The 15,926-nt window shown below is 45.3% G+C and overlaps 1 protein-coding gene and 1 pseudogene across 1 annotated transcript in view; one reads left to right on the top strand and one right to left on the bottom strand.

Annotated features, from left to right (window-relative positions):
* Positions 1-544: 544 nt before the first annotated feature.
* LOC127188454 (40S ribosomal protein S2-like) lies at positions 545-3,458 on the bottom strand (annotated as a pseudogene).
* A 2,202-nt stretch (positions 3,459-5,660) lies between these two features.
* LOC127188620 (cytosolic carboxypeptidase 2-like) overlaps positions 5,661-15,926 on the top strand; it is a 38,141-nt gene continuing 27,875 nt past the window's right edge. The window contains exons 1-5 of the mRNA XM_051145046.1: positions 5,661-5,696; positions 6,269-6,332; positions 9,421-9,555; positions 10,748-10,801; positions 13,486-13,671. Of these exons, the coding sequence (XP_051001003.1) occupies positions 5,661-5,696; positions 6,269-6,332; positions 9,421-9,555; positions 10,748-10,801; positions 13,486-13,671 (475 nt within the window). The remainder of the gene's footprint in view (positions 5,697-6,268; positions 6,333-9,420; positions 9,556-10,747; positions 10,802-13,485; positions 13,672-15,926) is intronic.

Here is a 15,926-nt window from a genome sequence, read left to right as displayed (position 1 = left end):
GAACTTACAATGTACAGCTTAGACAACCCTTCTCAAGAAGATCTGTGCAACGTTGTTCAGTCTGGAGAAAGTAAGAAGGAGGAGGAGCAAGAAACCCTCGAGCTGGGGCTGGCTCTGAAAAGGAAAAAAAGGAAGGTTTTTGAAGATTTTTTATTTTAGTTGCCTTTACCATGACAAAATGATGTAAAGATTTTTTAAAGATTTATTTATTATGTATACAGTATTCTGGCCACATGTGTGCCTGCACTCCAGAAGGGAGCACCAGATCTCATTCCAGATCTCACTGTAGATTGTTGTGAGCCACCATATGGCTGCTGGGAATTGAACTCAGTATCTTTGGAAGAACAGACGGTGCTCTTAACCTCTGAGCCATCTCTCCAGCCCCCTGATGTAAAGATCTTAAGGGAGGAAGGCCTCATTTTGCATAAGGTCTTTTTTCAACAGTAGGAAATAAGACTGTCCCACATTTTTTTGTTTTTTGTTTTTTGGGTTTTTTTTTTTTTAAAGAGAGTTGATTCACTTTATTTTTCTTGTAGAAAAACTCTTATGTGGTGGCCACAGCTGGAGCCTGGGTCTTCTGAACAGAGACTCTGGTGTGGGTTTTGGCAAGATGATCAGTGAATTGCTGATAAGGAGACTTGGGAAACACGGTTTCTTTCTAGAGGTCAGGTGTCAGTTAGCTGTAGGTCTTGGAGATGACATCAAAAATGGCTTTGGCAAAGTTGCCCAGGGTGGCAGTACAACCCCTAGCTGATGTGTAGCAGTCATCAATACTAGCCATCATCAGTATCTTCTTGGGCACAGGAACAGAGACAATGTCAGTGCCTCTGGGTGGCAGGGATGAGACACACCAAAACAGAGCCACAGCAGCCTGTCACCTTGCTCAGAACAGTGTGTGACTTGCCAGTCTTTTCCCCCAGTATCCTCTCCCCACTGGGATGGAAAGCTTGGCCAGGATGATGGTGCCTCAGATGGCAGTGGCTACCTCCTTGGAGCACTTAACACCAAGACCAACATGACCATTGTAGTCCCCAATAGTGACAAAAGCCTTGAACCTGGTCCTCTGGCCAGCCCATGTCTCCTTCTGCATGGACATTATCTTGAGAACCTTTAAGGATGCACCCAGGAAAAAGTCAATAATCTCTGATTCCTTAATGGGCAGGGAGGCTAGATAAATCTCCTCCAAGGACTTGATGATCTTCGTGTCCTTAACCAGGCAGCCCAGCTTGGTGTCGGGGATCCACTCCTTGGGGATCCACTCCTTGTCTCTGGCTTTACCTCTACAGACCCTGTGGCCTTGGCCAAGGCCCCCCTGCCAAGACTGCTGCCAAGGCCTCCTAATCCTGGGCCCCTGAGTCCTCTGGGCCCTCCTGATGCACAGGTGTCATCTGCTATTTGGTGTTTTCCCAAGGAAGTTTTTTATTGTTGTTGTTGTTGTTTTTTTTTTTTAATGTCCCTTTGTTTTCTGTTTTTGTTTTTTTGTTTTTCTTTTCTTTCTTTCTTTTTTTCTTTTTTTTTTTTTTTTTTTTTTAGACAGGGTGGGGGGTGGGGTCTCTGTGTAGCCTTGGCCATCCTGGACTCCATTTGTAAGACCAGGCTGGCCTCGAACTCACAGAGATCCGCCTGCCTCTGCCTTCCAGGGTGCTGGGATTACAGGTGTGCGCCTCTGTGCCCTGCTGCGAATCATCTTCTTCATGCTCTGTGCCATATAATACCTGTCCGCTCCATTGGCAAAGCCACTCTGAGAGCCCGGTGCTGTTGGCTGTTTGGGTTTACCTCATCAGGTGTCAAGTGTGGCCTTCTCCCTGACCTACAGCCTTGCATAATGGAGCCTTCATTTAATCCAATTCTGACAACATTTTGACAGGTGGTTGCATCTGGATATTTACGCTATCAGAAGGGAGATTTTCAGTTTCTAGAGGTCTTAAACCCCTACCTCACCAAGAATTCTTAGTTACATAGGAAGTGCTAGGCTAGGAGTCAGAGCTGACTGCCTAGCTCTGCCTGGCCCCAATAGCTTTATTAGCCCAAGGCCAGTCAGTGCCTGTCTGGGATTCATTACCTCTAAAATGAGGAAATTGAACTAGACCTCACATTTCTTCTCCTCCTAAATTCTGTGATATTTTTAGGGAGAAAATCCCCTCAACATTCCTGGCATATATATCTAATAGTCCCATATATTGTGAGACACCCCTATTGATGATAAAGAGGGATGGAGAAAGCTACAAGTAAGTATATCCTCCATTTTCTCTAATCTTTAAAAAGCTTTGCCCAGCAGTGACACTACAGTGTTCAGTGGTCGTGTTGGTGACATTTCAGAACATTTAACATAGCTTTTCAGTTAGAATTTAACTCAAGCTAAAGCAACAATAGTTTTAAGTCCTTTGCATCTTTGAACATATTTTGTCCTAAATTTTCCTTTACTCATCACAGAAATAAAAACCACCTTCCCTTTGCAAATATAATATACAGACATATTTAAAAAAAAAAAAAAAAAAAAAAAAGAATGAGAGTCCGTAGTCACTACGGACAAATTATATCCAGGTTAATCAAAATAGGTAGAATTGTTGGTGGTGGTGGTGGTGGTTTCAGTGGGTTTTTACTGTAATCCCTACTTAACTAGCTCACTGAAAAATAATAATACAGAATCAGTATTACAGACATATGATTCTCTTCATTTTTGAAACAATAAAAGACCCCAATTGCTGCCTTCTCATATGTTGAAATAAATGTTTGAAAAAGAAATTCTATGGGCTGAACCTGTTAAGAACACATACTGCTTTGGCAGAGGACCTGAGTTTGGTTCTCAGCACTCACTTTGGGGAGCTCACACCTGCCTGAAACTCTAGCCCCAGAGGAATCCAGTGATTTAATGCCCTCTTGTGGTCTTAAAGGGCTCCTGTACACACAGGCCCATACCTAAACACACACACACACACACACACACACACACACACATACACACTAAAATATAAGATCAATTTCCAAATTGCAGATTTGGATGGCTGAATTTCTCATTGTTCTCTATAAATCTGGACCTAAAGAATCCAACTAGTATAATGTAGCTAAGGGATAGTTTTCATAGAAGTAATTTCTAAGTTGAACTGCTTAGTGTTTCATTGACATCAGCGGCTAGCTATGAGTCAAATTTTGATTATGGGAGAGCCAGCCAGTTCCTGCTGTTTGAAACTACTGTGTACATTTGTCTTAGGTTGGTACTGATGTCTAGTCTACTGGTCAAGTGAACATTAGCATGAGTGTTAGCTAGGAAGGCTTTGTCCTAACTTTTTTCCTCTGGCTACTGTCATGTTTTCCAGGTTCTCTTTGTAAAGAAGTGTTGTCTGGTCAAGTTTCTTCATCGCCCATGCCACTGACTCCATTCTGGACCCTCCTCCAGGCAAATGTACCTGTGCTTCAACCTCCATTACCTCTAGAAATGCCACCATCCCCGCCGCCATCTCCAGAATGTCCTACCCCTCCGCCCTTCCCATCCTCTCCCTTTCTCCTCCCCTCCCCCCTTCTCCTCCCCTCCCTCTCCCCTTCCCATCCTCTCCCCCTCCCATCCCCTCCCCCCTTTCCATCCCCTCCCCCCTTTCCATCCCCTTCCCTCCCCCTCCCCCTCCCATCCCCTCCTCCTTTAGAAGATTCAGGAGGTAGAAATGTAGGATGAGGGAAGCGAGGAGCCTCCTGCCTCCAGGAACAGAGGAGGATGCTCCTTTGAAACCTTCAACACAGACCACAGTTTTACCCAGTGAGGTAATGATGACCTGTGCACCCAGGTGGTAACGGATCTGGAGCCAGATTAACGTGCTTTACTTTAGAAGAACATATTTTGTAGAGCCTGTAATTGCTGAATAGAACATTTGTGCTTCAGAATTCCGTTGATTCTTCCGCCTCTAGTCCTCCATCCACTAAAGCAGTGAAGAGAAAGGCTGCGGAAGTAATTAGCACTGCAGCGGTTCAGCGATCAGCGACTGTTGGTAGTTCTCCAGTTCTCTACAGCCAGGCAGCTGTAGCTACAGGTGAGCAGCATATAATGAAGGTGGCGTTTTCTTAATATCTCATTTGTTTCCAGCATTAGATGCTGTTAAGTTGAAAAAGTTAGACGGCTTTTGATTGAAAATGCTATTTATAAGCCAGGCAGTTGTGGTGCACACCTTTAATCCCAAAACTTGGGAGGCAGAGGCAGGTGGATCTCTGTGAGTTCAAGGCCAGCCTGGCCTACAGAGCGAGTTCCAGGAAAAGGGGGGAAGGAGGATATTTTAAATTTGTCAAAGGGAGAAGAAATAGTATAAACTAGTATGAGCCTGATTCTTTCACTCTGGGGCTGACCTCTTGCTTATCTGATTTTCGTCTGTTTTTCGAGACAAGGTTTCTCTGTGCATCCTTGCCTGTCCTGGAGTCACTTTGTAGACCAGGCTGGCCTCGAACTCACAGCGATCCACCTGCCTCTGCCTCCCGAGTGCTGGGATTAAAAGCTTGCTTGGTTGCTTGCTACAGCTGTAGTCCTCAAATGAAAGGAAGTTTCAGCCCAATTGAACAAAATAATTTATCTAAAACTACAGAAGCTAGAAAATAGCCTGAGGGCTCCCAGCACTGTACTCATCAGTTTCCAGCCTGAGTCTATAAATGAATTTGAGTTTGAGATGAATGAATAAATCGTTGGTGGGTGCGCTACATCGCAGAGCTTGCAGAACACGGATGAGGGCGGGGCCTGCCCTCCTTCCGCTTCTAGCTCCTGGTTGCTAGGCTCCCAGCCCCCTCCCCTGCCCCGCGCACAGAAAGTTCCAGCAGGTGAGCTGAGTGACTGGGCCTACGAAGGAGCCCAGGCTGGCAGTGGAGAAGCAGGGCATCCCAGGCGGAAAGTGGGTGAGCAGGGTCAGGAGGTTGAGGGTGTGGAGGCCAGAGGGTTGAGGAGGACAGTGGGTTGAGGAGAGCTGGGTATGGAGGGTTAGTGGGTGAGGAAGGTAGTGCGTGGAGGGTAAGCTGCTGAGGAGCTTTGAGCTGGCCTCTGTGGAAAGGGTGGGGGTAGGGGGAGCTCCCGCAGCATCCACCAGGGCTGGGGACCAGCTAGGGGACAGAGGCAGCTAGGGAGCCCCATGTTGCCCCTACCGGCTCTGGTGGAAACTTCTGCTTCGCCTTCTCTTGACCTTTCCCGTCAGCGGTCCACACCTCCAGGGCAGGGCGCTCAGAACTGAACTTTTCCAGGGCCTTCACTACCGACCCCTGACCTTTTCAACTGCTCTGAGGCGACTCTGCGCGAGGCCCCAACCAGGTTCCTTTCCGTTTTCTGTGGCATCCTGGTGCAGGCTTCCCTTCTCAGCCTAAGCTAAGCATGGGGCCAGCGAGGGTCCTGGTACGTCTAGTGGACCAGGCATGGGGACACAGAGCGCGCCTCGACTCCTCAGGTGCGTGCTGGGAACCGCCATCTGAGCCTTTCCTAAGATGCTGAGTTGGCAAGGGTTTCCCTGAAGCGAGCGGCTGTGGGGGTGAAAGGGCAGGGCCAGCAGATTTGGTGTTTTTTGTAGTGGTGTTGGTTGGTTGGGTTTCTTTTCACTTCCTATCTTCTGCGTAATCAGCTACCTTTTTGGACATTAGGCAGAGATTGCAGCTGGGTGCAGAGCTACTGACTCGCCTACGTCTTACTATGTGCCAGTAACATGTTCCCGGCATTGGAAAGAGAGCTAAAACAGAAGGTTGGTACACTCCCTTTCCATTAACTTCACAGAAACCCAATCCCTAGGTCAAAAGGTTCACTGTGGTGGCATGCTGGCCCAGCTGAGGTCTGTTTGGTGGTCCTCTTTTGGGGAGGAAGGATGGGTAATCTGACCTCTCTGTGTAGTCCAGATTGGCCTAAATTTACTCTGTCGCCAGATTAGCCTTGAACTTGCTATACTGTGGCATCTCTGCTTCCCTGGTGGCTGGGATTACTAGCCTGCACCACCAGACCTGCTGCATTTACGATTCCCAAACCCAGAACAATTTGATGGATGGCCCGTGTTTTGTGACTGTATCATGGCAGCATGATTGGCTCCTATTGTCAAAAACTCAGCGACAACTGGGCGTGGCGGCGCATGCCTGTAATCCCAGCCTTCGGTGAGGCAGAGGCAGGAAGATGTCTGTGAATGTGAGGATAGCTTGGATAGCCAAGGCTACACAGAGAAACTCGGTCTCCAGAGACGACGACAACAACAACAACAACAAACACCCCAGTGTCTTCATCTGAAGGAAGCATTGTGCTGGAGAATGAATGCCTTTTCTTTCACAGACTCTTCCTGACCCCTATGAGAATCTTATGCGCCATCACCTCCAGTACTACGGATACTTTAAAGGTAACACTGTGTTCTTTCCCAGCACCAAGTTGAGTTGTTGCATTAACTGGGATAACTGTTTGGATAATACTCAAATCATTTTTCTGGATGATGAGCTAAAAGTGCTTGCCATTGACCTGCCTCCCCTCGGTCAAAGGACAGACTCACCGCATGTACACAAGTGCAAAATCTCTCCTAGGCGCTTTAGTTTATTGGCCTGTTCTACTGGTACACCAATAACTACCATCTCTGAATTTCTGTATGACGTTAAAATTTGGGCTGGAGAGATGGCTCAGAGGTTAGGAGGACTGGCTGCTCTTCCAGAGGTCTTGAGTTCAATTCCCAGCAACCACATGGTGGCTCACAAGCATCTATAATGTGATGTGGGGCCCTCTCCTGGTGTGAAGGCGTGAATGCAGACAGAGCACTTATATGTAATAAATAAATAAATAAATAAATCTTTTTAAAATTTTTGCTTCTGTTTTAGATGTCTCACTATGTAGCCCAGGCTGGTAAGGAACCTACTATGTTGTCTTAGCATCTTGCACGACTGTGCACTTTTAGAGCCTTGATATCTAGAGAATTCTTTCCCTTCACCTTGTTCTTCAAAAGTGTCCTGACTTTTGAGTCTCTCTCTCTCTCTTTCTGGTTCCTGAATTGACTGTGGGATGTGAGTGCTCTGTTAGGCTGCATCTTTTTGAGACTGTCTGTCTGTCTGCCTGCCTGCCTCCCTGCCTCTCTCTCTCTCTCTCTCTCTCTTTCTCTCTCTCTCTCTCTCTCTCTCTCTCTCTCTCTCTCTCTCTCTCTCTCTCTCTCTCTCTCTCTCTCTCCCTCTCTCTCATTCCTGGCATTGACTGTGGGATGCGAGTGCTCTGTTAGGCTCCATCTCAAGTCCTCTTTATGTGAATTTTAATATTAGTTTGTGACATTAGAATATTAGGGAAAGAGGGTGTAGCTTAGTGGTGGAACACTTGTCTAACATGCCCCAGTTCAATCCCCAGCACCTTGAAATCATTCGATTTTGCTTATTTATTTATCTACTTGTTGATTTTTTTTTAAAACAGCCTGTGTATACCAGGTCAATCTTGATTGTACCCTAGTGACATTTGTTTGTTTCAAGCAGAGTTGAAGTTTATTAGAAAACAAAATTTTGTTTAAAAAAAAAGATCATTTTTTTAACTTTTAGTTGTGTGTGCACAAGTATAAAAGTGCCCACAGAGGCCAGAGGAGGGTGTGTGTCCCCTAGAGCTGGAGTTACACACAATGTCAGCTCTAGAAAGAGAACTCTGGTCTTCTAGAAAAAAGTGCTCGGGCCACTGAGCCATCCACTGCCCAAATTTTTAATTTAAAAAATATTGGGGCTCGCCAGGCGCAATGGTGCATGCCTGTAATCCCAGCAGTCAGCAGGCAGAGGCAGGCAGATTACTGTGAGTTTAAGGCCGGCCTGGTCTACAAAGCCAAAAACAAAACTATATATGGGCTCAAGACAGGCAGTGATGGTGCACGCCTTTAATCCAGAACTCAGGAGGCAGAGGCAGGCGGATCTCTATGAGTTCGAGGCCAGCCTGGTCTACAGAGCAAGTTCTATGACATCCAGGGCTACACAGAGAGACCTTGTCTCAAAAGACAAAAACAAAAACAAAATTAAAACTATATATATATTTATTGAGGCTCAGTCGGTAGAGTGCCTGCCTGTAATACTTGAAATCCCTGTTTTGAGCACCAGTATCTTATAAATGGCAGCTGTCAGTAATCCAACACTTGGGAGGCAGGTGATTATCCTGAGTTAAGTAGCAAGTTGGAAGCCAGCCTGGTCTACATGAGGTCCTCTTTCAAAAAATGGGGGTCTGGATGAGGAGATTGCTCAGGGATTAAAGTGTTTGCTACTCAAATGTGAAGACTGATGTTTGGATCCCCAGAAACCAACGTAAATGCTGGCCAGGCTGATGGCCCACCTGCAGTCCCAGCACTGGAAGGCAGAGATGGGCTTCCCAGAGCAAGCTGACTAGCAAGGCTGGACAAATCACACAGCTCTGTTTTTAGCTGTGAGCTCCTTTCTCCATGGGCTGTATCGCAAGTTCTGGGCTAGCCGGAGTACTGCGGTGTTTTAAAACCCCAGCTCAGCCGGGTGTGGTGGCATATGCCAATAATCCCACCACTCAGGAGGCAGAGGCAGGTGGATTACTGTGAGTTCGAGGCCAGCCTAGTCTACAAAGTGAGTCCAGAACAGCCAGGGCCATTACACAGAGAAGCCCTGTCTCGAAAAAGCCAAAAAAAAATAAAATAAAATAAAATAAATCCCCAGCTCACCAAACAAACAACAAAATCTACTGGACTTGGATTAAATATATAGATTAAATTAAAGTTTATTAGAAATAATAAACTCTTGCCATGCATGGTGGCGTGTGCCTTGGGATTCCCAGCATGGTCTACATAGTGAGTTTCAGGATACCCAGAGCCACGTCACAGAGACCCCTTGGAACTAGCATTATGGATAGTTGTGAGACAGCATGTAAGTGGGGGAAATCAACTCGGGTTCTCAGAAAGAGAAGCAAACACACTTAAAAACTTCTGGGCCATCTCTCTGGCCTGCTTTGTAATCCTGCCTTGCACATATTATGTGGGTGTTCTACCACTGTAGAGTCACAACTCTTCCATGTAGCCCAACTGGCTTCAAACTTGCAATCCTGCTGCCTTGTCCACTTGCAGTGACCACCTTAATACTGATTGTAATTCTAGTAACCTTGTTCCACACTGTTTTCTTTGTTTGGTTTGGTTTGGTTTTGGTTTTTGAGACAGGGTCTCTCTGTGTAGCCTTGGCTACACAGAGTCCTAGACTTGCTTTGTAGACCAGGCTAGCCTCGAACTCACAGCAGTTCACCTGCCTCTGCTCTGCCTCCCAAGTGCTGGGGTTAAAGGTGTGAGCCACCACACCCGTCTTGTTTCACATTATTAACAATTTCTCCTTGGTTACTCATTTGTTGAAGAGAGAACCTCAGTTTTTCAGGTTCAGTACTGATCTGAGTGGTCAGGATTTTGATATTGACCTCAGCACCTAGGGATCGTGAGCTAACCTACAAGCAGCCTGAATTAAACCACTTATTCTTAGCTCAGAAGAACAATCCACCAAATTCTGCTCCTACTCAGCATGTTTGGAGGAATAGCCCTCAGTACATGTTGAATGGCTCTTTTGGAGAAAGAGATGATTTTCTCTTGGACACCTTGGGAAAAGAGACATTACTGTGTGAGTAGCACTCAGTATGAGTTCTCCCCCCAGCCACCTACCCCCACCCAGAACCTTACTGCCTTGAAATCTCCAGGAACCTCAAAGAACGCGACCTAATGTGAGAGAAGCAAAGCAACCTGGCCTCAAACTCAGAGTGATCCCCCTGCCTCTGCCTCCTGAGTGCTGGGATTAAAGGAGTGCACCACCACCATCCAGCTTACTTCTTAGTATTACTTCTCACTAATGTGCTATAATTACTTTAATTTCCTTTATGGTGGCTGTCTTAGTTATTTCTTCCTTTTTCATTATTTGAAAGGGGGAAGGGAGAGAAAGAGAGAGAGAGAGAGGAGAGAGAGAGAGAGAGAGAGAGAGAGAGAGAGAGAGAGAGGAGAGAGAGAGAGAGAGAGAGAGAGAGAGAGAGAGAGAGAGAGAGAGAGAGAGATTTGCAATCTTTTAAGGCAAATTCTACACACACACACACACACACACACACACACACACACACTCAATGTTAGGGATCAAACTTAGGGGTAGGCAATAACTATATCTCCAACTTTTGATGTTTTGAGACAGAGTCCTGCTATATATCCCAGATTGGTTTAGAATTCCTGATATTCCTGCTTCTATCTCTTGTGTACATTACAGGGGATATATATATATTTGGGGGAGGATAGCCACTCACTATGTAGCACTATGTAGTCCTGGGTGGCCTAGAACTCACTAGGTAGACCAGGCCTTCTTCTACCTCCCAAATGCTGGGACATAAGGCATGCCCCACTATACCCAACACAAAAAATTTTTAAAAGATTTCATTATGTTTAAGGTGTGTGTGCGTGTGTGTGTTGTGTAGGTATGTACACATGAGTGCCCCTGAGACCAGGGTTGGGGATACCCTTAGAGCTGGAGATACAGCAGGCTGTGAGTTCCCCTGCCCCTTGGTGCTGGAAACTGCATCCCAGTCCACTACAAAAGCAACACGCACTCTTAATCCCCGAGCCATCCCTCCAGCCTCTGCTGCTCTTTTGAATTAATTTTGCTATCTTTTCAAATGTGTGCCGTCTCATCCATTAATTATTGGATAAATATTTATATAGAAATTTATATATGGGGATGAAAAGCAAAAAGATATGGGAGGCAGTGGGTAAAAATATATATATATATATATATATATATATACATATATAAGCAAATGGTACTTCTTTCTTTCTAGGGCCTACGTGTTTATCTTCAACTGGGCATGCTCAGATAGATGCTGTAAGCAGAGGTACTGAGCTTCAGATAAGTATAGCATGGATCTGAAATTCAGCTTGTCAATCACCACACTATAGGGTTTGTTGTTGTTTTGTTTGTTGTTATTGTTTTTTGGTTTTGTTCAAGACAGGGTTTCTCTGTGTAGCCTTGGCTGTCCTGGACTTGACTTTACAACAAGCTGGCCTCGAACTCACAGTGAACCGCCTGCCTCTGCATCCTCAAACATTGGGATTAACAAATACGTCATCGCACCTGGCTCTTTGTGTGTGTGTGTGTGTGTGTGTGTGTGTGTGTGTGTGTGTGTAATTTTTAATGTGCATGTTTCCATGTTGTATGCCGGCGTATGTATGTGTTTGTGGATGTGGATGTTTACACTTAGAGGTCAGTGCTGTGTGTATTTATTTATCCCTCTCCACCTTATTTTTTGAGACAAAGTCTCTCTTACTGAACCTGGAACTCACTGATTCAGCTACACTGCCTGGCCAGCCAGCTTCAGAGGTTCACCTGTCTCTGACCCACCCCTAACTGAGATAACAGACCTGCACCTTTATACCTACTTTAAGAAATATTTATTTATTTATTTATTTATTTATTTATTTATTTATTTATTTTATTACAGAGTATACTGCCTGCATGTACACCTGCAGGCCACAAGAGGGCACCAGATCTCATTATAGATGGTTCTGAGCCACCATGTGGTTGCTGGGAATTGAACTCAGGACCTCTGGAATAGTAGTCAGTGCTTTTAACCACTGAACCATCTCTCCAGTCCTATGCCTACTTATATGAGTTCTGGACCTCTGAATTTATGTCTTCATCCTTACACAGCAGTTGAGGCATCTCGCCAACAGTTGAGAATGCTTTCATCATCTTTTTTCTTTTCTTTCTTCTCTATTTCTGTTTCTCTTTTTTTAAGTGTGTGTGTGTGTGTGTCTGGGCTGGAGGACAACACTGGATGCCATCCTCAGAAATGCTGTCCACAAGCATATGTCACTACGCCCAATATTTTTGCCTATGTTCTAGAGATTGGATTTAGATCTCTGTGCTTCTTTCACAACAGTTAATGATATTTTTGTGCTTTCCCCCAATAATGTTGACAGGAGAATTTAAAATTTTCACTGTGTAAGGTCTTAGACCCCCCCCCACTAACTTATATTTTAAGTATTTGTTTGTTTGTTTTAATGTTTATGGGTAATCCCATGTGGTTGCTGGGGATTGAACTCAGGACCTCTGGAAAGGCAGCCAGTGCTCTTAACCACTGAGCCATCTCTCCAGCCCTTATTTTGGCTTTTTGAGTCAGGGTTTCTCTGTGTTGCTCTGACTGTCCTGGACTTGTTTTGTAGACCAGGCTGGCCTTGAACTCACAGAGTTATGCCTGCATCTACCTCTCCAGGGAAAAATGCTTGATTATGCAGCTGGTAGTGCACACCTTTAACCCCAGTACTCAGAGAAGTAGAGGCAAATAGCTGTGAGTTTGAGGCCAGCATGGTTTACAAAGCGAGTCCAGGACAGCCAAGGCTATACAGGGAAACCTTGTCTCAAACAAAACAAAACAAAGCTGGGCAGTGGTGCCACACACCTTAATCCCAACACTCTGTGAGTTCAAAGCCAGCCTGCTCTACAAAGAGAGTCCAGGACAGCCAAGGCTGTACAGGGAAACCCTGTCTCAAAAAAGAAGAAAGAAAGAAAGAAAGAAAGAAAGAAAGAAAGAAAGAAAGAAAGAAAGAAAGAACCCACAAATCAGATAAAAAAAAACTAGATTATGCAGATATTGTTTGTTTCTGTTTGTTGTTTGTTTTTGGCTCTTGTTTGTTTGTTTGTTTTGTTTTGAGACAGGATTTCTCTGTGTAGCACTGGCTATGTTGAACTCTCTTTGTAAACCAGGCTGGTCTCAAACTCAGAGATTCACCTGCCTCTGTCTCCCAAGTGCTGTTGTTTGTTTTTCTTTTCTTTCTTTTTTGTTTTTTTTATTTGAGTGTTTGTTTGTTTTTAAAGATATGTTGCCAGAGCCAGGCGTACTGTTGCCAGCTTCTTTATTTTTTTATAATTTATTTAATTTCATTTTATGTGTATTGATGTGAGGGTGTCAGATCCTTTGAAACTGGAATTATAGACAGTTGTGAGCTGCCATGTGGGTGCTGGGAATTGAACTTGGCTCCTTTGGTAGAGCAGACAATACTCTTAGCCACTGAGCCATCTTTCCAGCCCTGTTTTCACTTTTCAAGACAAGGTTTCTCTGTGTAGCCTTGGCTGTCCTGACTTGCTTTGTAGACCAGGCTGGCCTTGAACTCACGGAGATCTCCCTGTCTCTGCCTCCCGAGTGCAGGGATTGCAGGTGTGTGCCACTGTGCCTGGTGATTATGTAGAATGTTGACCTAATAGTTTATCATGTTTATTGTTATTTTAAACAGTCTACTTTCTTTAACCTTTTTATTGGTGTGGGGGAGGGCATTAGAACAGCAATGCCCTGTGTATTCCTACCTTGCCTGGAACTCTCTGTGTAGACCAGGCTGGCCTTGAATTCACAGAAATCTGCCTGCCTTTGCCTCCTGAGAGCTGGAAATAAAGCTGTAAACACTACCGCACTCAGATTGCTAATGTCTTAGCACACTGTTAAAAATGATTATCATAAAAGAGCGGTAGATCCGTCAAGGTGAAAAAGAAAGCTGCTCATATAATTCCTCTTCCTCTTGGCAGATTCACCGACACTGAGCTCCCCACTTCTTAGGAGCAGGCAGCTTATTTATGATGAACCGGATGAAGCAAACCCACATCATCCAGATCCCGAAGAGCTCTTCTCATTTTTCTCTAGCCGAGGGCCACTGCAGGCTCCAAGATGGCCAATAGAGTGTGAGGTCATCAAGGAGGATGTCCACCACATTGGTAATGTGTGTTTAGTCCTGCTGTTTTATCTTCCATCATTACAAGGCCGTAGGATTTAAAGTCATGTGTATGTGCACAAGGGCATGTGAAAATGTGTTGTGTGCACATGGAATCCCGAGATCACTCTCAGATATCATGCTCAGGGGTCGTCAGTCCGGCTTGAGTTTTAAGACATGACAGCATCTCTCGATGGGGCCTACACCTCACACATTAGGCAAGTCTGGCTGACCAGAGAGCCCCAGTGGTCCATCTCTCTCCACATCCCCAGCACCGGGGTTTACAGGCTTACTTCCAGCTCTTTAGTGTGTGTCCAGGGAATCAAAGTCAAGTCTTCACGCTTGCACAGTGAACACTTTACTGATGGAGCTGACTCTCTAGCCTCACAACTCAGTCTTCATGCTGACACAGACGGCAAGACAAGGTCCATGCCTGTACTCACCAAACAGAGACTAGAATGCTTCTGTTTCTAGGAGTGGGAAGATAGCTTTTTTGAAGCCCAAATTTCTAAATATGACTGTTTCCAGACTTTTATTTACTACTGTTCTGTTACCATGCTCCATTCTTGCTGGGCCCATGGACTCTCTTTTGTGATAGAAATGGTCCTGTCTATGAGCTCTTGATATACAGTCTTGTGGGGGATAGCAGTGTTCAAGACAGGGTTTCTGTGTCCCTGGCTGTCCTGGAATTCACTATGTACATGAGGCTGGCCTTGAACTCAGAGAGATCTGCTTGCCTCTGCCTCCTCAGTGCTGGGATTAAAGGGGTGTGCCACCACTGCAGACCGGTATACAATCTTTCTTTTTTAACAATTTATTTATTTTGAGCCAAGTGGTGTGGCACATGTCTGTAATTCCAGCACTCAGGAGCAGAGGAAGGCAGATCGCTGTGAGTTCCAGGCCAGCCTGGTCTACAAAGCGAGACCAGGACAGCCAAGGTCACACAGAGTAACCTTGTCTCCAAAAACAAAACAAAAAAACCAACCAAACAAAAAAGCCAGGCGTGATGGCGCATGCCCTTAATCCCAGAACTCAAGAGTCAGAGGCAGGCAGATCCCTGTGACTTCAAGGCCAGCCTGGTCTACAAAGCAAGTCCAGAACATCCAAGGCTAACACAGACAGACCCTGTCTCGAAAAACAAGACAAACAAACAAAAAAGACTTATTTATTTTATGTCCATGAGTACACTGTCTTCATGCACACCAGAAGAGGGCATCAGATCATATTACAGATGGCGGTGAGCCACCGTGTGGTTGCTGGGAATTGAACTCAGGACCTCTGGAAGAGCAGCCAGTGCTCCTAACCCCTGGGCCAACTCTCCAGCCCAGTACATAATCTTTCACATCAGTTTTTCCCTGAAGTTTTGAGATCGGGTCTCACTGTAGCCTCTGGCTACTGAGCAAAAAGGCCTGAGTTTCGTCTTCAGCACCAGAGATATAAAACACAAAAACCCACCTCTGCCATTCCCCTAAAAAGTTTTAGCAAGCTTAAAATAAAGTTAAAAACAGTAAAAAAAAAAAAAAAAAAAAAATGTTCTGGCACTATGACTATGGACTTCATTACTTATTTCAAGCCTGTCAAAATTCAGCTGAACCAAGCATTTTATACTACAAACAACAACCTGGAAAACAGATGTGGTTCTGCTCACTGGCTGCCCTTCCAGAGGACCTGCGCTTAATTCCAGCACCACGTGGTGGTTGGCAACCATCTGTAACTCCGGTTCTAGGAAATCTGATGTCATATTCTTGCCCTCATAGGCCACCAAGCATGCATGTGCCATACATGCACACACATATGTGAGTAGAGCCCCTGCCCCGCCCCAAACCAAAACAAACAAAAAGACAAAATTTCTGATTCTTAAATTTATTGCTGACAAAAAGGCTTTATTTTCTCTGAAACAAAGGGTGTACGTTTCTGTAATCAAACTGTTTCTGGGGCTGGAAAGATGGCTCCATGCTTAAGAGCTTGTTCTAGTTAAGGTTTTTATTGCTGTGATGAAACACCGTGACCAAAAGCAACTTGAGGAGGAGAGGGTTTATTTGGCTTTCACTTCCAGGTCATAGGCTCAGGGAATTCAGGACAGGAACTCAAACAGAGCAGGAACCTGGAGGCAGGAACCAATGCAGAGGCCATGGAGGGGTACCACTTGTGTGCTTGCTCCCCATGGCTTGCTCAGCCTGCTTTCTTACAGAACTCTGGACCACCAGCCCAGGAATGATACCACCCACATTGGAGTGGGCCCTCCCTTCCAATCACTAA

The sequence above is a fragment of the Acomys russatus genome, chromosome 4 (genome assembly GCF_903995435.1).
Source record: "Acomys russatus chromosome 4, mAcoRus1.1, whole genome shotgun sequence".
NCBI lineage: Eukaryota > Metazoa > Chordata > Mammalia > Rodentia > Muridae > Acomys > Acomys russatus.
Note: the sequence above shows the minus strand (reverse complement) of the source record. Positions and strands in the feature narration are given on the sequence as shown.